This window comes from Glossina fuscipes, unplaced genomic scaffold (genome assembly GCF_014805625.2).
Source record: "Glossina fuscipes isolate IAEA_lab_2018 unplaced genomic scaffold, Yale_Gfus_2 59, whole genome shotgun sequence".
NCBI lineage: Eukaryota > Metazoa > Arthropoda > Insecta > Diptera > Glossinidae > Glossina > Glossina fuscipes.
The window spans coordinates 2,988,908-3,016,626 of record NW_023998431.1 but is presented as its reverse complement, the minus strand read 5'-3'; the positions used below and the strand labels follow the sequence as shown (position 1 = coordinate 3,016,626).

The 27,719-nt window shown below is 31.8% G+C and overlaps 1 protein-coding gene across 5 annotated transcripts; it reads left to right on the top strand.

Moving 5' to 3' along the window:
- The first annotated feature begins 77 nt into the window (after positions 1-77).
- LOC119637280 (dual specificity protein phosphatase 13) lies at positions 78-23,755 on the top strand. 5 transcript variants are annotated; one of them, XM_038033193.1, is made up of 6 exons: positions 78-506; positions 17,278-17,337; positions 20,917-21,092; positions 21,158-21,286; positions 21,695-21,819; positions 22,922-23,755. In XM_038033193.1, exons 1-6 carry the CDS (start codon positions 489-491, stop codon positions 23,125-23,127), a joined length of 714 nt encoding a protein of 237 aa, XP_037889121.1. In that variant the 5' UTR covers positions 78-488; the 3' UTR covers positions 23,128-23,755. The 5 variants fall into 5 exon arrangements, with proteins under 5 accessions (XP_037889121.1, XP_037889124.1, XP_037889123.1 ...); XM_038033194.1 differs by lacking the exon at positions 78-506 and adding an exon at positions 11,911-11,961 and having other exon boundaries at positions 21,722-21,819; XM_038033192.1 differs by lacking the exon at positions 78-506 and adding an exon at positions 11,911-11,961.
- Positions 23,756-27,719: the final 3,964 nt, after the last annotated feature.

Below are 27,719 nucleotides of genomic sequence, written 5' to 3'. Positions count from 1 at the left end.
GACTTAATGTACTGAAATTGTGTTTGTTGTTCTTTTTAATTAAAAAAACAAAAAAAAATAAAAAAATAACAAAAAAGGAAAAAAAGGAAAAACATACAATTTTGCTGAAAAATTGCTAATATTTTTATTGAATTCATTTAATCATTTTTACAAGCTTACGTTTACGTCTTTATAAGCAAACAAACAAGACATAAAAGTAAATGACAGAGAAAAACGCATTACAACGAATCAAAATATAAAAAAAAAAAAGAAAAACAAAAAAAAAAATTGCGCGTTTTTTTTTTTTCGGTCTTTTAAATAATAAATCGCCCAATTTTAACATATCGGCAGATTTTTGTTTACCAACACCAATAATAACATTGTCAGGGACAACTTTACTTCGATAAACGAAAATCCTGCTGGAAGCTCTTCTCTGTTAACGCTTTTTTTTTTTTTTTTTTTTTTATTAATAAATCGAGGCATAAGACTCAGATAAGGACACAAGCAGAATGTCCTGGAGATATGCGGTAAGTAAATGATTATTGCGTTTTAATTAAAAAAAATTGAAGAAAAGGATACAAATCCTAAGCAGCATCCCATACACCGATAAGCAATTTTATCGTAATATAAAGTGCATGCAAGTGTCCAAAACACAGCTGTTTATTTATGTGCAAAATTTGTGTGTGAACTTTCTTTTTAATACACATTTAACTTATGCATGGTGTACACAAGAATGTAGGAGCGTATATGCGAATATATGTACGTACCTTTCTTGCTGACCTTGATTTACTTATTCTGTTGACCCAAATTTCTTTACCTAAACGACGTTTATGTACAACGCATTAGCTGTACGTGAATACGCTTGCACAGAAATGCAATGTGCATTAGACAAAACGAGAAATGGACGGAGGGACAAACATGACTAAATCGATTCGCAAGCATCTTAAACTAATCAAGATTTCATGTTTCATATTTTTGTAATGAAAAAACTAGTAGAGCATCTTTTCGTTTTTTTCTTTATTTTTCATTCTTTTTTTTTTTTTTTTGTTTATTATTAATAATGACTATAAAAATCATTGTTTTGCATAAGTTTTCCATATATACTTTTATACACGTAAATATATATATACATATATATATATATATATATATAGAATGCTCTGTATATGTGAAATTTCGATACGTGTACATGCAAAAGTTTGCGTGCCTGCCAAAAAGCATCCATTTACTAAAGCTTTCTCTCTTTTCCTCTCATCGCAGCATGACATGTGTTGTATTCAACGATTTTAGTTACACAGCCACAGCCACAGCCACAGCCACAAACACATACAAACGCACACGTTCACTTTAAATATTATTTTAATCATCATCTCGTATGCAAATTTCGCTTTTTTTCTCTTTTAATTGTTTATTCGTAATTAAATCTATAATATATTAAATAAGTAGGTGGTATATATACAAAAAAAAAAAAAATAATAATACTTATATAGATATATTATTTTCACTACACTGAAATCAATTGCCCGTTGACTTGGTTACAAAAAATAACACTTCAATTATTTATTCCCTGATTGACAAAAAAGTCATTGTTCCATATTGGCTTGTTTTAGACCTATGCAGATGTGACTGACCCTATACACACCTATGCCTATATGGATTTTTAAACCAAAGTTTGTGCATGTATGCATGTATGTATGTATGTATGTATGTGTATAACGTAATGTTTGCGTATGTATGTCTATTCAATGTTTTAAATTAAAATTAATTGAATTTCCATTTGTTGGAATAATGCAGCAGACACCGTTCTAGCAAACTCCTCTTTTCATTTCCTCGATATGTATGTATGTATTGAGGTAGTGAGGCAGCATGTACATACATACATATATAAATATATTACTATTATATGTACATACAAATATATTGCAATTTCTTGTCATGTTTTATATAATCACGAACGTCTAAAGGAATACATACATACAAACACATGAATTTATATATATATATATATATATATATATATATATATATAGCTATGAAGTGCTTGTGCAATGTGCCATAATTTCGCTTTTTGGTGCCAAGGTGAGTATATGCTTAAAACATTAACCCGTACTCCTATTTGTTCTTTCGTGTTTTATATAAAAAGTAAATCCTTGAAAATTATACAAGGATCATGTAATGTTACTTAAAGAGATGCAAATTTATTCTTTCACTTTACATAAATGTACTTGGTTCAATTTTTACAACCATACATTTCTACATTCATCTCTTGATTTACGCGATAGATATATTCTTCAAAAAACGTATAAACAAATGTAGTCAGTTTAAATCATTGCAAACCGACATAACAATTCAAACATCAACAGAAAATAGAAAAAAATTTGAAAATATATTTAGTATAATTCCGTAGAAAAGTTAAAAAACTTAAAATTAACTATAAATTAATATCATAAAATAGTTGAATATGTGTTCATAATAAACTGAAGAGTTCATTGAAACGAGCAGTAACTTATCTAAGGTAACTCATTGAAGCGAGCGTAACATTTGAATTGAAGCCGTAGACAGAATTTATTGAGAATATAATGAGAGTGTACGCCGTTTACATTGATATAAACATTGTAAGAAGAAGAACAGAATGTATTCATTATAATCATGCAAAATAAGATATGAGGCATACGTGGAAAAATGACAGAATTAGATTAAGTCAACTTTTTATGCTCTTTCTGCGTCAACTACTAGAATCATGTGAAGTAATTATCTCTCAGCTGAGTTACTTGCATCAACAGCGATATTATCGGGAGCATCGTGATCTTGAGAAATTGAATAAATTTGCTCTGTCTGAGAATAAGGTGTAAGAACTACCAATAATGGCCACCATTGGTATCCTGTAGATGAGTTATTATGTAAATTGAGGGACGGATGTAATTAAATATAAATAATTTAATGTAATTTTAAAGTCTACAAATTAAGCAAATTAAGTTACTGACCCGCCTGAATCGCTCAAAGCGAAAAATCTCGGCTAGCAACTCTCAAAGGCCGTGGATTCGAATTTCAAGTGCAGTAGAGTTTTTAATAAAGTCGACAGACTTAGATACTAGTGCTTTAGGACTTTAGTCTTGAAATTTATTTCTGTGCTTAAATTAACTATAATAGTAAGTTACTGAAAAAAGTCCTACTTGTAAAACATTTACCGCCAAAAGAATATCGCAGGTCTAAATCCATATAGTAGTCTACACCAGAAAGTAGTATTAGATATTAATTTTTTTTTTGGACGATTTGATACGTCTATTAAAATATGCACATTCTGCATGGAGATTCCTTGGTTTTATATCTACATCTAAAAGAGAGCTATATTTTAATATTATAGTACTATCAGAAGTGCCCACAGGCGACAGTTTCTTATTTCAATTTCTACACTATTATAAGCCGCTAGATTAAAAGGTAAAGGAAAAAAGTTGAACTTATTGGAGTTAGGGGAAAAAGTTTTTGTATAACATATATGGGAAAAATATTACTTAATTCAGCAGTATTCCTGCTTACACTTAATTCCTTGCTTTTGCTTATTTACCTTTTTCTGCAAGATTTATCTCGATTTGAACTGCTTTATTAAAAGTACTTTTATAGTCGAGTGTCTTAGCTGGAGAAGTATTTAAGTATTTAAACTAAACTATAGTTCTTCAAATGAGTAAACACGAGTCTACCCCATGTAAGAGTATTAGGTCGAGGAAAGACTTCATAAAATTTTCTCAAAAAAAATGCGACAAATCCTTTTTTTCTTGATGCAATATTTTCGATTTTGGGGATAAAGAGCAGTGGCCTTTTTAAAATGGAATCCTCCGCGGAATAAATTCGTGGAGGAGCTAAATAGTTTCAAACGGAAGCTTTCTTGTACATGAAAGCAGTGTTGTCAACATGCGCTATTGCATAGTGTTTATATTATTCTGTTCATCCTCTGTGGCATGTTATGTAAGGAGCAGTTTAAAACGTGATTCGATAAAGGATCCGCTTACAATAGCATTAGTCGTTCACTCAGGACACGTCGCTATACCAAACATCGTCAAAATATTTCAGATTGAACACAAAAATTCAAATAAGTCAACACCAGACAGATAGCGGACCGACCAGTTTACGTCGATTCCGAAAATAAGTTTGAACCCATCAATATTAAAAAGAAAGGTGAGCCAATTTTAAGTACTGCCGGATGTTCCATACCTTTAGGAGGTCCAACAGAAACTTATTATCTTTTCAACATATTGGATTAAAAACTGAAAAAAATATTTATAAAAGATTTTTGAAAATTGATGTAGACATTGTCTCGAGTGAGGATTTACCAGAAGAATATAATCATCATTATTTCGTCTAAATAAAAGGGTATTTAATGTACAAGACTTGCATGTGTCCGTGTGACATAGAACAAAGAATAATATTTATTATTACATCGCCTGATAGCATAAACAAAGTTGAACGTAATTATTCAAAATAGTTTTTTGAGGTAATTGTTTTATATGAAAAATTATATTTGCATATACATATGTATAAAGCATAAACTAGAAATCATTTTCTTAGTAAAACCTTGCATACTTATACGCCTTGTGTTTTAATCTCGTCAAGAATATCGTTATAATATTTAATAACAAGATGTCTAAGATGAACTGTTCCTGTATCATTTTTCAGGAATAATTAGCATTAACTTTTTTTCGTTTTTCGTTTTTCTTTTTCAAATAGAAACCACTTCTCATCGTTAGATGTTTGTTTGCAATCAATAAGGATAACTTAATTAAATGGTTTCACTGGACTAGAAACTGAATCTAACTGAGAGCACAGGTTTTTTCCATTGTAGACAGAGATGAAATCTAATTAATAAAGAAAAATAATAGGTTTACCATCTTTTAACTCTCGTGATTCGTCAGCGATCTTTGTGCACAGCTAAGCCTTTGTCCAGGCTGTCGTAGAACATCTAGACGAAAGTTTTATAAGATTATCGTGCTTAAATATTATTGAAAGTATATTGCCACGAACTTTTTCCTTGACTTAACATCATAAGTTCACATATATAACATGTCATCAAGGTGCAACGAGTATTTTATATTCTTGAATAATTCTACGATTTCTACAAGTGAAAATACTATTGTTAGAATTATTTGTTAGCGTCTCCTATGCCATTTTTTTGCCGAACTTTCAAAAAATTTGTTTGCGTAACATTTTACTTTTACTTTTCGTTTAACATGCAGGACAGTGCTTTTGAAATGTGTAGGGCAACGAAAAATGCTTTCGATACACTGTTTCCCATCGCGTCGAGACGATCATTGCATGAAGAACGATCACAATACGCGAAAAGACATTATAGTGCGATTTTCTGCATAATGACATCTGATCTCATCTCTCCACTAGCGCTATGCTATTCTCTAAAACTATGTATTCAAACCCAAATATTGCGTCTTTGACTTGACACTTTTTCAATGAAAGACTTATTATAACAGCAACCCTAATAATAACCGAGAGCGCAAAGCCTTAAAAGATGGGTTCTTATTTTGATAGGGAATCAATTTTCATTAAATTGTCAATACTTGTTGCAGAAAATTGGAAATGATTCGCTCGAGATGATATATTTACGTATTTATTGAAGATGCAGTTACGAAAATTCAGAATAAAGAAAACTTTTTTTTCGATAAAACGAAGACGTTAGTATTTGACACATGCATGATCTTGCAAAACTGTTTCATATATAGATTCTGACTGTACGACATTATTCTCGACATGTACTAATTTCTTTATTGCTAAGCTTAAAATGTAAACCAGAGCTAGAAATTCGCCAGCTTATCAAGTAATTTCAGCTCAATTCCGTTTTTTCGGGTAGGGTTAAAAAGAGACTGAATTACAACTTATTTTTTATTATATAAGATTCTGGAAAACTCTGTTAAAAAGTATTCCTGTACAAGAGAATTCGTTTTGGTCTATTGCCTTTCATTAAGCAGCGTCAGTTATATACATTCGTATGCATAGGTGTGTTTAAGGGTACTTTTAATATAATTTTTATTAGTGGATGGAGAAAGAGGTTTACAATGCTTATCTTAAATTTTACTACGTAGAGTAGAGAGAGAGAGAGAGAGAGAGAGAGAGACAAAAAAATGCCATTTGTGAAATTTGACTTTGCGTGCTTAGTACGAGGGAAAGTGCTGTTAAATCCCTATGAGTGATGAATATGGGATGCGCTGCAATGCGCAAAGCCTAATAGAATAGGCGGATCGTTAATATCGTCGATAAAGATGCATATCCATAGCGACTATATTCGTCAGCGCCAGCTGGAAGTGGTGTATTTTGGCTTCTTTTGAATGAAACACTCAACGAAGGACAAAAATGGATGTGATATGCTAAAAGTCATGATTTCGTGGGTTTTCAATATAGAGCGATTAGGCTCCATAAGAAAAAACTCATTCAGGAAATGTTTGCAGTTCTAATCAGAAATATCTTACCTTTCTCTCTATTATTAGCGGACTTTACTTGTTCCGATTTACATGAGTTTCAATAGATGACTGATTGTGCATTCGAAAGAGGCTTTCATTATTTTGGCGATATGCAAATATGGTTTATTTTGGGGATGGCCCCAAAAGTCGAGACAGTTTTTCGATAACAACTCATATCATTTCTAAAAGGTGGCAGGAATAGTGCCTCGCAATGAACAACATTTTGGTTGGTAAATATATAATCAGTTCTCTACTATAAAGCCTTGAATGCAGATAAGAAACAAAAAACAAGGGCGAAAGCAGTGTCATAAGCCTAATAAGATGAAGTTTTTCATATATTACACATTTCTAATTAATTACCACATATTGGACATAATCTGTCAACGCTAACGTGCCCAAAGTAGGCAAAACGCTCTGATTATTGCAGGTATTATAATGCAAAATTTAACAAAAACATATCTTTTAAGTCATAATGGTCGAAACCATAGGCGTCTTTCATTAACATAATAAAAAATATCTTTTGATGTCTATACACATATATATATTTGTTTTTGGTTATGACCAGCCACTCAGGAGATATCCTCTGTACACGCAGGTACGACGGCTGTCAATAAGGGATGTAGATTTATATCAACATAGTGACTAGAAGCATGTACATCCACGACATCGACGATTCACAGAAAGGATATAATTTTTTTTGATTTCGTAGCATCTATCTTATGGTTAAGTTCTTAAAGGACTGTTTATTGCTCATTGCAAGGAAAAAAAAGTTCGGTAGAGTTATTCAACAATTAATATTTTCTTATCATTTTGTTGAATTTCCATTTCTAATGCAAGCAATAATAGAAAATTGTATTAAATTTCTTATTATTAGAATGGGCGAATGGGTGATGGTTTGTTTTCAAGTTGAATTTTTACTTGATTGCGGGTATATAAGTTATTTGAGGAAATTTCAATTGTTATGGAAAAATTGTCGGGTGACTTCAATGGCTTTGCACGCTGCACTTTATGATAGACGTATACTTATTATAATTATTATTAATATTATTATTGTTATTATTATGCCCCCTAGTGATATGTATAGAAATGAAACAAAATTTGCCTGAAGATAGTAGTGTAGTAATATATATACATTTTAAGCGCTTATTATGCCCATATTAGCATATATTTCTATTATAGTATGTGTTTGTAGATGTATATATATATAGATATTTATGTAATTTATTCGTATTAATTAGGTCTACATAGATTCAATGAACGAATGAGCGAATGAATGAACGAATGAATGAATGAATGAATGAATGAATATGCATATATATGCATACACGTAAGTATTTTGCACAGATAGTTTAGTTCATTGCTAGGCGGGCATAAATATGTTCATATGCACATCTATGTTTGTGAATGTGCGTTTACATGTATATGAAAAGAAAATTACTTCCCAGTAAAGATAATTAGTGAATGTCAATGTCAATTCTTCTTAGCGAATAGTGTATCAAATAGTGGAGTGACGCAATTTGTGATTGTTGAGTGAAATGACTGTGGGTGCGGTAGCTTATACTTTGCAATATTATTCATTTAATGTTTTAGTTGAGTGCCGCTACGCCTTTGTACATCCATCTATCTATCTATATATAATTTTTTTTTTTTACATTTTCTTTTCTTATTAACCATAATTAGTAATTTTCTCAATTATTTGTTATTTTAAAGTAAAGTCGAACTAATTGAATTATTTCTAATCGAAAAGTGAAAGAAAACTATAAAAAAGTTTTTTTTTAATTTCATTCCTCAATGAAATTATATGCGCTAGTTTTATTCATTTTTTATTCTTCAATAAAACAATAGAACAATAGAACAATAACGTAAATCGATTGAGTTGAAAGCATGAGAAGCGTAATTGTTTTAACAATTTTATGTAATTCATCTAAATGACTTTAATTTGCAGAGTTACTTAAAATTGATTTAAGGGAAGGTATTGTTTTTTTTTTCACCTTTTTTCCTTACAATTCAATACCAATTTTATGTTCAGGGTCTACCCTGCAAATCTTAACACTTTTATTCATCCTTGCATTGCATGGAGTAGGCTCTTCTGTTGAGTGATTGCAATAGAAATGGCAGCTTTGAATATAAATCTTTGCGCATAACCTCCTTCAAAAGACTCGTCTCGAGCTTACGAAACTCTAAAGCTCTATTTGTTTTCGAATTGGATTGACGGAATGTCTCGATTACAAACACATTGGTTAATTGAAGATTTAAAATATATTTACGCTATTAATTACAAAAAGTGAATACTCATCAATAATTGCAATACATGATTGTAGATAATAACTTTTTCCGGCAAGTACATCCAATCCTTTTTTACGCGATTTTGAATAAACACGACTTACCAATTTGAGCAAATACACTTTTTTTATACAAATTTTTCCATCTAGAATGAATTCGGGAACAAAAAGTCTTTTTTTTAATTCTAATTGTGACAGCTTCCTATAACAATCTATGTGTACAACAACGAAGTACACTTGAAATACTGCGTCGGTAGAGTTAGGAGGAAATCGATATTGTTGTTAATTTCAATTTCAATTTCAATTTTTGCATGTTGCATTTGTGGACTGGATCTTCACTGTAGACTAATTTTAATTTTTTTGTAATAAAAATGGGTAGTTTTTGTCGTATAAGTATGAAATATGAATTTTACTATCATTTTTTTGCACTGTTTTCCGGAGAAATATTTGCAGTTTTTTTTATCTTATACGATTTTTTAGAATTATGGAACATACCAACATATTTACCATATGTCGCTTATATTTTTTACACAATTTTTTTTTGCACGGATTTCAAAGCAGCGCATATCCGTATAAGAAAAGAGTTCAGTGTATCCTGTTTCCATATGTAGTGACATAGCGTAGATGTGGTCTAATAATTATGCAATGTTGTGCTGTGAACAGAATAGGGCAAATATTGTTATTTTTCTAAAAAAAAGAAAAAAAAAAACAATTACACGAATTTTATTCACCTTTGAAATCTTTTACTTCAAACAAATATATTAAAATAGTAACATATTTTATTGCACGATCTTTAAATTGATCTTTTATATATCCCTAAGAAATATCTATAGCAGGTTTGAGATATAAATGTGTTGTGTGCTAAAGACTAAAATTAGTATACATTGTAAACCTGTTTGTAGGCCTACTATGCTCATTTTTTCGTCATTGTTTTATCTATATAGCTACATATAGCCTTCACATGTATCGATTATCTAATGGGAATTATAAATCATAGCTTTCTGTTTATAGTTAGCGAGGTTGTCGATTTTTAAGTTCAAGTTAATGTCATCTCAATTTTTGGGACCGCGAATATTTCATCAATAGATGAAAAGTAAGTGACAAAATACAGACAGAAAAACAGACGGGCAGAAGGACAAACGGACCGATAGATAGGCGGCACAGTGATATTGGAAAAATTCATTTTAAATTTTATCCCGCTCAAGAAACTGTAGGCTTTGTATAGTCTTTGATGTGGATACAAAAATGTACTCAGTCGTTCGTGAAGGCAACTTCCAGCATAAAATAAAAAGAAATCCTACTTCTCTCGTACGGAGAAGCTTGTCTCTAAACAAACGAAGAGCTATGCTTCATAACTTCTTAAGTAAGTGCATGGACAAGCGCGCTACTATTGCAAACATATGCCCGTAATGCATAATCTTAAACGTTCATACTGAAAAGAGACAAAAACATGAGGTGTATAAAATCGAACATTTTATTAGCAACTAAAACAAAAACTTTATGTATATAAGATCGAAAATTTCATTAGCAACATTATTGCAACAATTTGGCTTTAGGATCTTGTGTATATGGAGACGTTCGGTTTTTGGTGAATTTTGAGGTGATGGACCGGGACCAGGGTAAAGAAATTCGATTTTTCTGATAGGTTTTAGCATTTTTTACGACATATCAAAAATCTGTAGTCGGGTAATGTCTCTAAAAATGGTCATAAAACGATTTTAACATTGCATTCTTTCAGTATTTGTAACGTAATTTTGCATGAGATTTACTAGCAATACCTTAGAATTTTTGGTTTTCTGTTCGTAGTTAGCGGTTTAGTGTGTTTTATATTTGTACATATGCTAAGATCATATAATTTTAATACTTTTTTTACTTTATGATTGTAACTTAGCAAAGACATTCGTAGTGAAGACGCGACCCATAAAAAATGTGGTTTATTTTGGTAGGCTATCTTCACTTAAGTAAATAATAAATTTTTATCTTTTTTTTTCATTATCTATAAATATGTCAATTAGGACGATTAATAGTTTGAAATTTGTCCAATAGGTTTAGGCAGAATTTGATATTAAATTTATTATAGATTTTATGTCAATATCTATTTAAATTACTATCGACAATATAGCGAAAGTAGCTGTTGAGTTAATAAAATCCTAAGAGAAAATTTCATTTTTTCTTCAAAAAGTAAGTTCACATTATATGATCACAGGATATGTCAGCGCTGTGCAAGTCAACTAACATTTTACAATTGGCTAAAGCTATTTATCTGGAGCACCGTCACGAACATTTTGCTTTACGCAATATAGTAAGGTATATCAATGTTTAGTTTTTTTCAATTATGAGCGCATCGGTGCAATAGCGCATAAGCAATGATGCGAAATTTTATTTTTTTATTTTAATTTTACTTATACTAGAAACTCAACTAAACAATTATTAATACAATGTGTTTAAGTTTTTGTTCGGAAATTTTTGTAACCGACGCCACTTGTGGTAGAACGATAGATTAAGTTCGTTTACTTTCACTTTCTGAATGAATTCAAGCCTGTCTCTCCGTCTTATTCTCTCGTGTGCACTTACCGGCAGCAGTTCTTACAATATTTTTATGAATCAGACCACTTTATGGACCTCTGCCTTATTTTAAAAAGTCATTATATGGCTATCTATATCAAAAGAAGTGACGTAGATTACTTAGTGGTTAACCGTGTTCTAAATTTTTTTTTTTTTTTTTTAATAGTGCTCGAATTTTGAAGGTTTAAACCCCAATAGGTGGCAATAGATTAGTAATATATGTGCTAAGCCTTGGCTTCTCGGTTTTACCAATCGACAAAAACGAACTTAACTAAATGGATTTGAAATCAATATCGTCTTTTTTTTAGAAACGTCGGGAATGTGTTTGTGGGTCCAGTAAGAGCAGCGACAAATTTAGTATCTATACATTTTACCGTGGTATCTAACTCGTATTAAACGGGATACGTTTCTGATAAGACTAGGGCAGTGTATGCGTAAATTGTTTACTAACAGATGAGTATATAGATATGGTAGGTATTAGAAATTCACCTTAGATTCGCATGTATATAATGAATTCTTTCTTTCTTTTTATACCCTACACCGACTTTCCTTTTTCCTTAATATGACCAATTACTTAAGGGATGCTTCTTATTCACGTATAACACGGTGACGATCAGCACGAAAAAGAATAGCGGCAAATGGTGGCTACAGCCTGGTGGTGGTGTGCCCAATCGGTAAGTGTTATCCTTTCGCCGACTGAGCACTCATTATAGCTACGACCAAATAAAGTACCACCGCTCTTGCGGTATAAGTTTTTGTGGATATATATGCAACGCCCAGAAGGACCTGGGATAGAATCACCTTCTATGATGACGATCGATTCAGAATTAATTTCTGAGCTCATGTGTTTGTTTGTTCGTCTTATTTTTCCATGTTTTTAAGAAACTTTCATGACGTGTGGAACACTAACATATTTTTTGCCGAGAACGAACATCGCTGAGAATGGTTTGACCCCACTTCCCACATAACTGATTGTTCTGAAAGGTTACTATATGATTAACTGTAGGGTGATGTAGGTTAGTTAATGTTCGGCCGTGGGATACTTTAATGCGTTTGCTCGTTTTTTTTGCACATTCGTGAGTAGTGACTAATGATTTTAAATATTTGCGCACGTTTTTTTTTTTTTTTTTTTTTTTTTTTTAGGAACAAGTCAGAATATATACGCGGTTATTTTCCGTTGCTAACTCATCGTAAAGGTGTATTTTTAAGTTTGATTTCTGCGATGCCTGTGTGCGAGTATGTGCGTGTGTTTGTAAACATGTACGTTTTAATCGACATAATATACTGGTGCTCTACTGACCAACATTTTTCTCTGTGATATTATATAAATAAGTTACCTCAGCTAGTTGCAGTAAGTAAGTGAATAAACTTGTTAACCTACATTGCCGAGGGTATCGTTCATACATATACATAAAGATGTACCTTTATATGCGAATGCATATAAATATATACAATATATTTATATATACCTGTAAGGCATATACATATAAAAACAAAAAAAATTTTCGATTAGAAAGACTTGCTGAAAAATATTTGCGACGTGTAGCAGTTAACCTCTATTGATGTAAAAGTTTTATTCTATTGTATACTAACTAAGTAAATATTTCGCTGGACAAGCAAACAAGGGGTTAAACAGGTTTAACAAGTTTGGTTAGAAAAGCTTTCGCTTGAATACATTTTAATCGACTATGATATCAAATAATGTATAGTTGAACGTTTCATTGTTATTGAAAAAATTAATTTAAATCATTTAAGTAGAAATTATTCTTAATGAAATGCAAAAAAACAAAAAGTTAATTTAAGCATATAGCACATTATCGTGTCCTCTGGCCAATTCAATAATAAGTTATTAATGAAATTTTGTAAAACTGTAAAATATCTGCTCTCGTAATCGATATAATATAAACAATGCATATCGCACCAATAAATTAGAATTATTGCACGTATATTTAAAATTTTTACTTAAAAACGGAGACTGGTTCGATGATTTCGTACGTATTGATTAAACAATTTTGATGTTTAGATATTTGTAAAGTCATTGTTTATTATCGCTGAGGTAATAACCTCATATACAATATAATAAAATTCAAGTACAGCACAGTAGTTTTTGTTTAGCATCTTTGCTTTGCGCTTACATTCGCTGCGACAACAATCATTTCTGTTTTGTTAATTTTCCTAAAAATTTATTTTTAAACGCATTGTTATTAATGGGAGACTTGAGAAAATATATATAAGTACATATATATATATATATATTTATATGTTTGTTAAATTTCACATGTAATTTTTTAATACAACCAATTTTTCCTGTGTCTATCAGGCTATTGTCTCTTGCCGCTTTCCACCTTTGCGTCTGAAGTGGAATTTGTCCTCAGTCCGTCCGTTTATCGAATCGTTTTTTCATCACTCTATTCATTCATTTATTAGATTTTTTCACTTTTTCCTCGTCTACCTATCCTTTTGTGCATCTAATTTTTTTTTCCCTATGTATTCTTTTATGCTTCTCTTTTATGCTAATCTATTCTTTCATGTACTTGTTCTTGCTGCTATTTGACATATTACTTATCCATATCATCTATTTGTCTATACTTTCGTCTTCTTATATGTTTGGCTATGTATTCGAATCTGTTGGCTCGGTTCTATTTCTCGTTCCGTTGAGACACCTATCCATTTATCTATTATTTCTTTCAAAATTGTCGTTCATTTGTCGCTCCGCCCATCCTTCTTATCGACCGTCTCTGTTCGCTTTAGTTTGTTCTTTCATCCGTCTTTTCTTTCGTCCAGTTCTCCTATCGCGCATTTGTCTTTTCACCTATTAGAGGATTCGTTTATCTCCCCTTTCGTCCATTGGTCCTTCCATCCATCTGATCTTTCTTCCATCCAACGATCCTTTCATGCATTTATTTGTCCGTCCACATGTCTTCGTGAATGATCGTCCTTGATCTTTCCTTCCATGCGTTCTTTCGTTCAACGAACTCCTCCTGCGCCTACCAATTTTTAAGCCTTCCTTTTTGTGTTCAGGCATACTTACGTCCAACTATATTTTTCTCCGTCTAATCTTTAGCCCATCATCTTTTTCATCTATTGATGTTTTCATCTGTCCTCACGTCCATTTACCTTTCCTTCCATCTGTTTCCATCATTCGAGGATTCTTCTCGCCGTCTATCTGTCTTCCCGTCCATACATCTTTTTGATCATCTCTCTTTGCCTTCAGGCATTTTTCCGTCCATCCATCCTTTGACCTTTCACCTATATTTTTGTCCATCTTTTATTTCGTGCTATTCTCTTTTCATCCAATTGCTTCTCCATTTATTTACATCTCCGTTCATCTATCCTCTCATCCACCTGTCCCCATTCTTTGGGGTTTCATTTTTCTGTTTATCTATCCTCCCGTCCATTTATCTTTTTGATCGTTTCTCTTTGTGTTACCTTCTCTCTGCATTGCATAAAAAAGGTAATGCATTATACTGTTAATAAACAGTTTTCATTCAATGTTAGTTTGAATGGTGTCGGCTGAAATATCTGAGGCTTTTTCCATGTCTTCCTAGCATCAATGGAAAATTTTCAAATTGTAAAATGCAATTAACTCTAACATTAAAACATATGCACACATGTATACGTATAGACATACGAAACATTATGATGATTCATTCCTTCACCATCTCAAGTTCATTTTGGATTTACACCTTGTTATGTCAAAGTAAAATATTTGTTTGTTTTTTATAAAATTCATATAAATTTGTACATATGTAGCTTTTTTTTCGTATAAAATTTATATTGAGCAACAAGTATAAACTTTTTTTTCTTTGGTATTTTTCTACGGATATATGGCACGGATATGTAGAATGATTCAGAGAAATGCGCTTCTTTTTTTTTAGTGTTAAAAGCTTTCCCATCTCTAAATATATATTGACTTATTAGACGCTTTAAGATGAACAGTTGTCATCTTACGAAATTCGCGACTTCAAAATTGAGATATGGGAATATGTAGCTATTATTCGTTTTGTTTGCAATCATAGCTAAAATTTTAAAACAAAGCACTTACCTTCATCCTTCGCCGAACTTTGACGTTATCATATTTTTAGAAGTATATATTCAACTCTAAGAATTCTCCAAACCTTCCGTCAGCGATGGGTTGAAAAGGACCTACATTGTGATAGACGGTAATGCTTTAAATGCATTTCACCCATCAATACACGAATATAGCTACACTAGCGTCTTTAATTCTGGCGATTCCATGTCTTCTTGGCATAAGTATGTGCGAAATAAACTGTGTATGGCTATCCGAATTTTTCACAAAACGTTCAAAACGTTTTCTCTTAATTTCATAAATGAAAATAGAAAAGTTGAAGGTGAAACACTGTCTGCTGCTAGTTGCTGTAAGAACGAAGACAGAAATGTATTAAGACGAAATACTTCTTCCAAAAGCATTTTAGAGATAGAGGTATGCATGGGCTCGTTTCTGTACTCTGTAATACATTATCTATTTGATTGTTGGAAAAGTCCTTCAGCATTTTGTTAAGAAATTGTTGTACGTAATCTGTGAACCGTTTTAAAGTTAATGGTTACAGAATTGATTCGCAAAGCTATCATCGCAACAATTTCTTTATGCTAAGCTTTAGAAGCAGCCTTGACGGCGGCAGTGAAGGCAGTACAGTCAGTATAGGATCGTAAAGTTAAGTAATACGATTCAACGCGTGACGGTGAAAGGGTTAAACATACATCTGAATAGCTTAATAAGTTCATTGATGTCTTTAGCATAGAAAACCCAAAAGCCTTCATTCGTTTATGTCTATGTCCCTTTGTCGCGAGAATACGTGCATGTGTGCTCGTTCTCGTCTTTTCCCAAGCTATCTCGTCGTACTTACATCCACGACATCATGTCATTTTGTCGAATAGTAGAATAGAAACAGGATAGATGCACATGTAACTGTACGTCAAGATTTCCGCAGTTGTTCTATTAATCGTTTTGCGCGACGCCTAACTTTGCTTTTATGGGTGCGTCGATCAATATTGGCGTCCTTAACAAAACCGCTGCTTTTGCATAGGGATCTTGTCTAGAAGCTGATACCAGATCCATATCGATTTTCCTTTTCATTGTAAGCAGAGAGTTTGTGGAGGCCATTTGTTGTTGGCGATTGTAACGAGAGCTTTGAAATTGAGTCCTGATATCAGTATGCGTAGACATTTATGAACAAAGTTCATGCATGCCTGATGTACAGAGATTGTATTGAAAAAATGCATAAGAAATCAAAAACTTAATATATATCGCATTAATGGTTATACGTATAATAAAATATGATATTTAAATACCAAAATATACTTGTATACGCTATTTTTAACTGTTCTATCTATAATCTTTATGACTAAAATACGCTATATATAAGTACAGCTAAAAATGAAAAAAAAAAAAAAAAAAAATAGATATATATAAATATATGTATTTATTTATACGTATCGAGGTATGTACGTACATCTCCTCGCCTTTTAAATAATTTGCAAGGTCAAGGCTCTGTTATTTGTCGCCACATTATAATACAATGTCGTGCACGAATGTTGATGCATTCATTTATAAATACTTACTAACGTGCTTATATGCATATATATAAATACATATGTAAATACGTACATACAAACATACATACATACACATTAAAAGGTATATACATTCATACATTTAATACGTAAAAAGGTATATTGACATACCTGAGCTTTGACAGACATCGTCTGCGATTTTCAGTGTGTGCAAATTCACAACATGCACAGCTAAATTAAATTGAAAAACAAAATAAAAAAAAAATAGAAACATTAAAATAAAAAATTCAATTAGCGTTTATCGTTTTTGCTTTTTTTAAGAATCTAAAGCAATTACTTGTATTACTGTGTGTTGCTTCTATAGCATTTTGCGTTTACTTTTTTAATTTATATTTATTCATTTTTTATTTCGTTATTTTATTTAATTTTAAAATAAAAATTTTATTTTATTACAGCTTGCCAATGATAGATATACGAGCAGCATTGGTGACAGATACAGTTCATTATATTATCAGGTTGGCTTACACTATTTTGCAAAAAAAAAAAAAAAAAAGAAAAGAAAATACAAAAGTAAACTAAGTAAGAAAATAATTTTCGTTTAATGGCGAATTTGCAAATACCCATCATCTCAAGCAAATATGGGGAAAAAGGGTGCGTTCAACGATTCTGTGATAAATATTTACGGCCGGAAATTATTAGAAAGTATTGCTGATTCAAATGATTTCGAATTTTCGTTTGAACATTTTTTTTAGGCTTAGGCAGTTCTCAGCCTCTTTCCAAAACTAATAAAATATCTAGAAAGTTAAACCTTTCTATTCAAATGTATGCAAATGTTAAAAGTTCAACGACTACGAAACGAAACTGAATGACATAAGTACAGACAAGCAGACGTTGCTGTGACTGTTGTGTAATCTTCATGAATATATACACATATATTATTAAATATATATATATTATTAAATAAATATATTCATATGGGAATCTGCCTATTAAGTCATATGTAATGAATGATTTAATATACTTCTATTTTAGTATGAACATATAATCTCGGTGGTGGGTAATAAAATGGAAAATTGTTTGCATGCAGTTTAAGTAAATGCTTGCCTAAAAGTAACTATAATATATCATTATGCGTATGCGTCTAAACACTATTTGCTTGCATAATTTAGGGGCGTAAATCAATGTATGACTGTAAACTACTGTTAGGCACGTCTACAAAACAAGCGTTGCATTTATGCTTAAAATTCAAGTTTCAAGCATTTTTTTTTTTTGTTCATGGTAATATAAACTTATATCGGTTTACTAATTGGCTTAACAGTTACACTATAAATGGATTTTAACTGACGTTTAAATTTTAATTTTTAGCCATGAAGTTTGTTTTGGTTTCTTTGTTTGAAAATGGATTTTTTCTTTTTTTTTTTTTTGCGTTTAAGATGTGCTTATTTTCAATTGTTGTCACATGTTGGCCATTTGCCAGAAATATATTGATATTAAAGAAAAAAAAAAACAAAAAAAAAAACATTTCTCACTATTTGTCGTATTAAAAAGAATCAGATTCTCTAAATGCCAAATGTTTGATGCATCCGAACCATTCTCATTAACTTTATATTCGTTTGCCGTTAAACAAATTTTGTGTATATATCTCATTCTTGAGTTGATCTGAGCCAAAAATAGAGTAGTTGTTATACTACTTATGTATGCAATCATTGGTATGCATGTAAAATATAAGGAAAATCTGAATGTAATTCAATGTTTTGTTTCTTTGTTTGTTTGTTGTCTGTTATTTTTATATTTTGCTGAATCGTTGCTTTCAGGGTCAATCGCAAATGAAAGTGAAATTAATTTGTCTTCAATGCAAAATACCACAAAAATCATGAAGTGTTGTAAAATGTATCCGTCTGTCAGCTTTTTCAATAAGAATAGTTGAGCAGACGAACGTACATTACGCGCAGTCAAATTAAGTTCATGATACCGTGTGGAACCGTTAAGACCGCTTCACAGCCGGAAAAATTGCATTTTTCATTCCATGGATAGAAGATTATTTTTGACTAGATTCAGCAATATGTGGATCGAGTTTTATCTTACTAGAGTCAGTTTAACGTGTTTTTCTTTTAGATATGTGCGTGTACATGCGTATTGAATAGGTTGGCTTCGATTTCGCACGTTCACTCATTCTTTTATAATATGTGCAAGTTCAAGATATACTCCGTAGTGAGTTGATCTCTTCAACGACAGAATATCAATTTCAACTTACGAGGGTATACCGTTCTGCGATGGGACTTGGATCTAACCCTTCCACGCTTAAGATTCAAATCGTTTAACGCTTAATCGTTACGGGGATGAACTTGTCATCATTATCACTCACGTTATGACACACTCATTAAAAAACCTTAAACGGAATACGTAGGCATGCGCAGATAATTGCCATGTGAACAGTGATCGCTGTAGTTTATTTATTTAAGTCTCTATAATTGTGCATCTCGCTGCTTTCAATAATTTGGAATGGAATTAAGTGAATTGTGAAAGAGATGGATAGAGGAAGAGAGAGATAGAGAATAAGAGACGAGAAGAGAAAGAGAGAATGATGGATTGGTAACCGCAATGTTTATACAATTAAAAAGAATAAAAATAATTGTTGAAACGAGACTCGTCAAAGAAGGAAAACCCTTTTAAGCAGATGAAAACTGTTATCGAAACCATGTCATTAGGATACATCATTTTTTGTAGAGAATATCACAGTTTAGATAAAAATACAATTTCGAATAGTGAATATTGAAACTTCGCCAGAAGTCGAGTATAAGGTATTTTAAATTTTTGCGAATTATTCAATCGTTTTTAAACGTTTCGAAACGTTTGCCATTGGTCAATCTTCGCGGTTTTAGGTTATTCTTTTAGGAATTTCATAGAAATGTTTATCATTGTAATATCTTGCGGGAAGAGGCAGAGGATAACAAATGTCGAATGTCGATATCCATACGAGCGTTTTAAGCCGATAAAAAGCACTAAAGTCATTAAAATGTCTTGAAAATTACATCCTGTAAGTTAAACATGAGCTGACATATATTGTCACCGATAACACGAGTGGACAGATTCACTTAAATCGTCAAAGAAAGCGATTTTGAGCTAATTGGCATAAGAAAAACCGAGTATTTCTTCGTGTTGCAAATATTCGTACAAACTTAACATAACACATATGATGTAGGGTGTAAAAAGGTGAATTTAAATCATTGTCCTTTATATTATATTTTTAATATTTTTTATTCACTTATTAAACGACGTAGTTAGAGAGTGACGGTAAAAATTTATTTTATGTCTTTCATGATTATTACAAGTATTTTTATTCTCCTTCTATTAGGCATATTTATGCAGTTATTTTCGATCTACACTGTAATCGATACTTTGACTTCGAGTTGTTAAGTCCGCCTTTTGGAAGCGACGAAGAAAATCGGAATAAATCCGTAAATTTTATTTTCAAATATTGTATTAAATTAGTCTATAATTAAATTAAAATCAGAGGATATTTCGCAAATCTCTCTTTCGCCCTGGTTTTTTAATAATTTTTAATATTTTTATTCTCTTACTCGTGTGGCTTGTGGTGTGGAAAGAAAACATTTACTCAATTGAATTTAAAAAAATAACTAATTTAATTGAATTCTCTCAATTTAAAATTTTGCGTTGCGTTTCCTTCTTCTTGGATTCAAATGTAAAGAGAAACATTGGTAATTAATTAAAATTTCAAGTGCAAGGAGTAAATCATTGACAGTTGTCCCTCATTCCCTTTTAAAAGCCTTAATAAAAGATTTGTTCAATATGTATGCATTGACATTGCTTTGTTCGTATGTGCGATTGTGTGTGTGTGTGTGTATATATGTATGCGTATATGTGTATATGTGTATATGTGTATATGTGTATATGTGTATGATTTTGTATCTAAACGTAGTGGGCTCTCGTCTTTATGAATGCAACATTTAATTACATACGCTAAAGAAAGACGTTATGAACTTGCGGTATGAAAAACTTTCAATGACAATGCAGTGCTGAGTTTATTTATGAACATGTATAAGAGAAAATGGTCTTGTATTTTATCATTTTAGTCGCCCAGTCGTCTGGAATCATCATCAAGCGAACAGACCACAGGACGCCAGCTGCAGCGTGTCTTGCATTATTCAATGACACCCTGTCGGTCCTTGCAAGGACTGAGAAGGTCAGACTGTGTTCTACACGATGTTGACTGTGATGAAGTGTATCCCGGCATCTATATTGGTGATGCGTAAGTGTAGCATTAAATGGTGATTCTTGTAAAACCTGTTAATAAGTACTCCATTATGTGTATAGGGCGGCTGCCAAAAACAAAACATACCTGCGTATGATGGGCATTACTCATGTTCTAAATGCGGCAGAGGGTTGTCGTTACGGTCAAGTAGATACTGGTCATAGCTATTATCGAGATATGCCTAGCATAAGGTATGACCGACCATTTCGCTCCATTTCATTTCATTTCATTGCATATCATTGCCATACTTGTTGTTATCAGTTAACTATCGTTTTTTATTTATTTATTTTTTTGTTTTTTATATATAAAACTTAATTTTACACACAATTGGTGTCTTTTGCAATAATATCTTGAAATATTACGTCTTTGGGTTTTCACTCTACATAAACACATACATATGCACTGTGTTCGTTATCAACAAAAAAAAAAAAAAAAAAAACTTTTTTTTCTCTTTTTATTGGTTTTGAAAAATTCTTAACTCATTTTATATATGTTTTTAAAAAAATTTGAATGACATACTTACTTACACAAACTTTGCAATTCGTGCATCCCATCTTCACGCAATAATGAATATAATAAATGTATGATAATGTGTACAGAAGAAACAACAAAGACACTTATTTCAGATATATGGGCTTTCCAATGGTTGATGCTCCTACAACCGATATCTCACGATATTTCCACGTAGCGGCCAAATTCATCGATGACGCTATCAGCTGTGGAGGTAATAATATACGAAATTTTTCAACAATGGATATATATGAGACATTCCCTCTATTTCACTTAACAATGAAGTACTTGAAAGTTTCGACAAAGACGAGCGCGGGTTGAAATTTGATTTTCAAATATATATCAAAAAGATATCTACAAATCATATAATCATCATTCTTTTCTTAAATAACAATTTTTAAAATGAGTTGATCCAGCCTCTACTTAATCAACTCTATCAGATTTAGATAGTGCTGTAAAACTGTTATCAAAGTATTCGAAATGGGCAACTGTGTACTTATTTTGAGTAATAAATGTTAGCTTGTCTAGAAGGGTTCAATTTTCACTTCAAGAAAGACACATTATTCGTGTGTCAAAGGATTGGATCAAAAACCGCGTGGCGACGGCCAAACGTCTTCACTGGGAATAATGTCGTAAATACGGTTTATTCATTTTCGTTTGAGAAATTTCTTGATTCCAATTGCTGCGTACAAAACACCCTACTAATTACATAAAATTGATATGACGAAGACGTTGTCCCGACATTTTCAAGAAACTAAATATTTGTTAAATAAAAAAAAAATGCATTCATTTATTTTAGAAAAATGCTGAGCATAACAGGTTGGCGGGAAAGTTCTGTCACATTTTAAGTAAAACATTCGAATTTGAAGATGTTTGATGTGCTAAAATAAACAGCATGAAACAAATGAAATGAAATTAAAACAATTTTTTGTCTGTAAGTGTTCCCACGATAATTAGGCAAACGGACATATGGATAAGCGGAAGGATGAATAAACGAATTAGTTGTATCTCACTTAGCTCTTTATTCAGAACTCTCTTTCAATGTATATGCGAAATAGTAGATGTTTGTATGCTTTCATTCTACTATGAAAAATAGTACGCTGTGTTATATATATATATATATATATATATATACATACATATATTTGATGATTGATTAACTGTGATGGGTTTTTCTAAATGTTCGTCAGTTATTTTTCAAAGTGTTCATTAATTGTAATAGAAAATAATATGATTGCGGAATGGAGTGAAAGTTACTGTTAGTTATGAATTTGTTTGATTTGGTTGCAATTAACGGGATTCCTCTTATGTTGAAGGTAAAATTCTCGTCCACTGTTTGGTTGGTATGTCAAGATCGGCTACATGTGTTTTGGCCTATTTGATGATCTGTCGTAAGATGTCGGCTGTGGATGCGATACGTAAAGTGCGCTTGCGTCGCGATATACGTCCCAACGATGGTTTCTTACAGCAATTGGCCGATTTGGATATGGAACTTAAACGTAAAAACCTATATCCTTACTAATATAAAGCGATACCAAAGTATATGTACATAAATAAGAACATATATACAAGCAAACACACACATACATACATATATATACACACATAGACACTAACCATTGCATAAGTTAAAATAATTTCTTAACAAAAATATATATCAACATGTATACATGCTGAAAATGAACCAAGAATCGTTTCTTTAATAAATTATAGTACTAAAAAATACTTATAACAAATATTTAAATTTTTTCTGTTGATATTTTTTTAAAACACACATCACACTCACAGATCTCAGTTTCTAAACGAGAGAAAAAAATTGTTTAGTGGTTTGTAAAATAAAAAAAAAAAAAAAAACAAAACAAAAATAAAAAAAGATAAAATTAAAAGATATAAAAATCATGTGTAATAAAGTCTCTGATGATATGTTCTTAAAAGTTTTTTAAACAGACTCGTTCACGTACATGGGCATTTATGTATGTGTAGTTAATTTCTTAACTAAGCTAATCGTAATAAGCAAACGATTCGGACGAAGATGATGCATAATAATCAAGTTAGAGTAGCGTTTAGACGACTGTGTTATATGCTAATGTTTGTATGTTTGGCGACTGCATTGTCTACGTAAATGTGATTGCTATATATATATATATATATATATATACACCTAAACACTCGCGCACATAATCAAACAAAAACACAGCCAAACACAGGCAAAGCCATAAACACATACACACACACACACATATATATATATATATATATATATATATATATATACACACACACACATCCGTACACATCCATACACAAGCACACATTCACGTGAAGTCATTAATGGATGAAATAATACATAACTAGTGATCAAAGCCTTATAAAAATGTATATTAAACGAAAGTTAAAAAAAAAAAAAATTCCAAAAATATAAGATAAAAAAAAAAAAAAGAACTACATATATACATACATATAAAAAGAAATCTATATACTCAAAATTAACTATTCACAATCAATGTTGCAAAACGTAACGAAACATGCTCACATGCCGACAGCTATATATGTATACATGTAGCGTTAAGAATATGTACCAGAATGCAATAAGTATGAGACAAATAATAAAAAGAAACTAAAACGAAACAAACGAAAAACAATTCATCAAAATATTGTAACAAGAAAAAAAAGAAAATGTTTCATATTAACTGAAAATAATAAATAAAAATGAGCAAAAAAATAAATAAATGAATATATATACATAATAAATAAATACACATATATATGTATATGCATATATGAATATACATGGATACGATGCATACATGCATATATATGTAAAGAACCAAATACACAAGTAAACTGAAAATATTCACATAGAGAGTTTTACTTGATAATTCGAAAATCTTTATTAAATCGTAAGTTTCTATTGGACATTTTATAACGCAAGCACACACTCATTGCAGTCTAATTTTTTGTGCCATGATTCTAAAAATTGTTGTAATTTGATACGCTATTGAAATGTAAATATTTATATCTACACTGTCCCGTACACTGTCCTGTTCGGTGTTGTCGTTATGTTTCATTACTGAACAAATTAAAATTTATTATAGTCCAGTTAGGGCGACTATTAACGACTGAAAATAGGATAAAGCATGGGCATGGACATGAAAATTGATTACATTGAAAGCAAACGATAATGCACAGATAGGAACTTTCAGGCAAAGCAGGCATAAGTAATATTAACAACTAGTAAAAGTAGTAAAACTCCTTAAGAGGCAACGTCCGTATTAGAAAATGTTATGGTTTCGGAAGTATCGAAACAAATAAAATAAAATAAAAAGAAAAAAAAGTTAAAGCAAGAAATGAAGGCAATTCAGAAGTTATTCTTGAACTTTTGTTACTGCATTGTATTGCCCTGAAGCGTGGCGGATTTAAGCGGATTATGAAAAGGAGGAAAATTCCAAATGACAAATATAAAAATAAATCCGCAGAAAGGATTCTGGAATAGACATATATATTTTTATGAAACGAATAAAACGAGACAGTCATATATATTGGTGTTGTTGCACTTTTTATCTTAAAGTAAATCTTAAATTTACTGCTAAATCATCGTTGCATATAATGCTGGGATTTGTGAACCACAAGCTCTGCTATCCATAGCTGGAAAAGTACAATTTGCAACGCAAACCTTTAATCATGTCATATAAAAACGATTACGTATGAGAAGGGGATGCGGTTAATTTATCATTACTTTGTAATCAAAAATATCTGAGACGACAACTTTGCTACTTCGTTACTTGTTAACATATTTCTATATAAATATATTACTAAGCACTGAAACTTAGGAAGGCTAAGATACAGATGATCTGGAAGAACGATCAACATATGTAAGAATGTATCGAAGTTCTTGTGACCATGATGAGATAACGGACCAACAACATTCCTATGAGTATTCTCGAATTTGTCTCGCGGTATCGAAATCACTATGACTGTCAGTTTGGTATTCCGATGACTCATGTTCATTTGCTGAGTGCCTTACTCGTATTTTGTTAAAAATATCTTTAACAAACGTGACGTTCCAATGATCACGCTTCTAAAATGACTGAATGCTATTTTCGTTATATATTTCGCATAAGATTTTCCAGCTTATATATTCTTGAGCAATAATGTTTTGATGTTTCACAACTTATCTCAAGATTTCTAAAGCGCGGGAGATTTTCGCTTTTAGTGACTTGAGCTATATAATCTAATATAAATGTCTAGTTTGTCTTGAGTTATTCTCTGTCTCGCAGTGAAAATGATCATATTTCGTTCTTCCCAAATATTAGGGGAATCGAAAAGTATATAAAACTAGATGATCTCATCCTGAAGGCGATCAGTTTACAATTCGGGATCGTCTTTGTCGCAAAGGAAAATTGAGCAGGTAAAAAATTTGGATTTCTCATGACTTCACGGAGGCGGCCCTTGATCAATGGCGTACCATCTGCGCGTCTCTCCTGTGTCGGTATGAAGCCGATCATTTTCTGCGACGTATTGTAACTCGACATGAGAAGTGGGTGCTACAAAATAATCTTGAACGAAGAAGACAATGGCTTTCTTTCGGAGAAGCAACAGTCCCGCCATTACTGATAAAAAAGGTTCTTTCTTGTGTGTGGTGGGATTTTTCTGGAATCATACACTGTGAATTACTTGAACCTGATGGGACCGTTACAGGAACAGTGGATTTGCGAACAACTCGAACGAATGAAGCAATAACTCCTAAAAAATGTCCTTCTCAATAAAAAAACGAGCGTCCGTTAAGAGGTTAAGAATTTAACAATTTTAGCGAAGTGAACACGCACTTGGAAATGTTTTTCGATGAAAAGGGAATTGAACAACTAACTTTACGCTGTCAAAAGGTGTTTGAGAATGATGCAAATTGTTTTCTTGACTAGCTATTTAAGATTTCTTTAAATAAAATAAATATTTTTCGCTGGCAAAATAAAATTTTGATTGTTTTTAAGGTCCCGTAGCATGTTTAAAAGACTTAATGCTTAGATAGATAGCTAGGAGTTTTGGAGGCAGAAAATTTCTTTGAAAAACCAACTAGACTGTCATGGAATGTTGAATACCGATTGTTCCATTTGAAGAATCAACCATTAAAAATAATTTCGCTTGACTATTAATATGATTTGATGAAACCGTTACCAAGTTGCAACTTATTTTCATATGCTAAAACTGAATTGAGGCATTACGATCCCAAACTAAGTGCGTCGCATCTGTAAGCTCTGCTGAATGGGAGACATTTCTGTGGCAAGAGTGATTCATTCCAAGATATTTTTAAGCTTGTTGCAATGGAATGGAAAGGTTCAATGCTTTCCTTGCACATAATGTGCACAAAAATGATTCCCAGGCCTTCAAGTATTTCGTCGGTGCGTTAGCCTTTAGAATGTTTGTGCCGAATTTCATAATCTGAACGGCACATTTATAAATTCGAGAGTGTAGTAAATGTGATGATTGTCGTTGTTTCTTAAATATTTTCCTCCCATCTACCGTAAGACTTATCGAGATAACTATAGATTTTTAAAAGACGTTGGTTTTTCCTTTTAGGAAAGAGCGAATTGCTGCAAATACCAATATTCTTTCCCGATGGCATGCTTATCGACGGTATATTTGCCATCTGGCGACTCTTCAGAATGCTAAAGTAGGCAAAAATCATTTGCCGCTGATCTTGAGAATGGCACAGAGATTGTTTAGATCGATTCTTTTCGTCTGGATAAATTGTGTAAAGTGGTCGATTTCGACAAATTGGTCCCAACACTCTGCGCATTATATAACACCAAAATTTGTGGTTGCAGGGGCAACTAATGGAAGCGCCAGACTTATAATAAACGTTAATTCTGTTTCTGTTTTTTAACAATTCCATGTTTTTATCCGTGCCAAAATTTTCTTTTCTACCGATTTTCGCCGACAGTTTATTAAAAATTCTAATTTGTTTAAATGTGAATGGGGTTCACTCGTGGGCGAATGTAGATTAGGGAACCAAATTTCTTCAATATATCTCAACATATATCTGCGGTGCGTAGGCTGAACTTAAGAAAATGGCAGTTGAATGGACAGACAAACTTGTATCGATTTAAAAAGTGATTC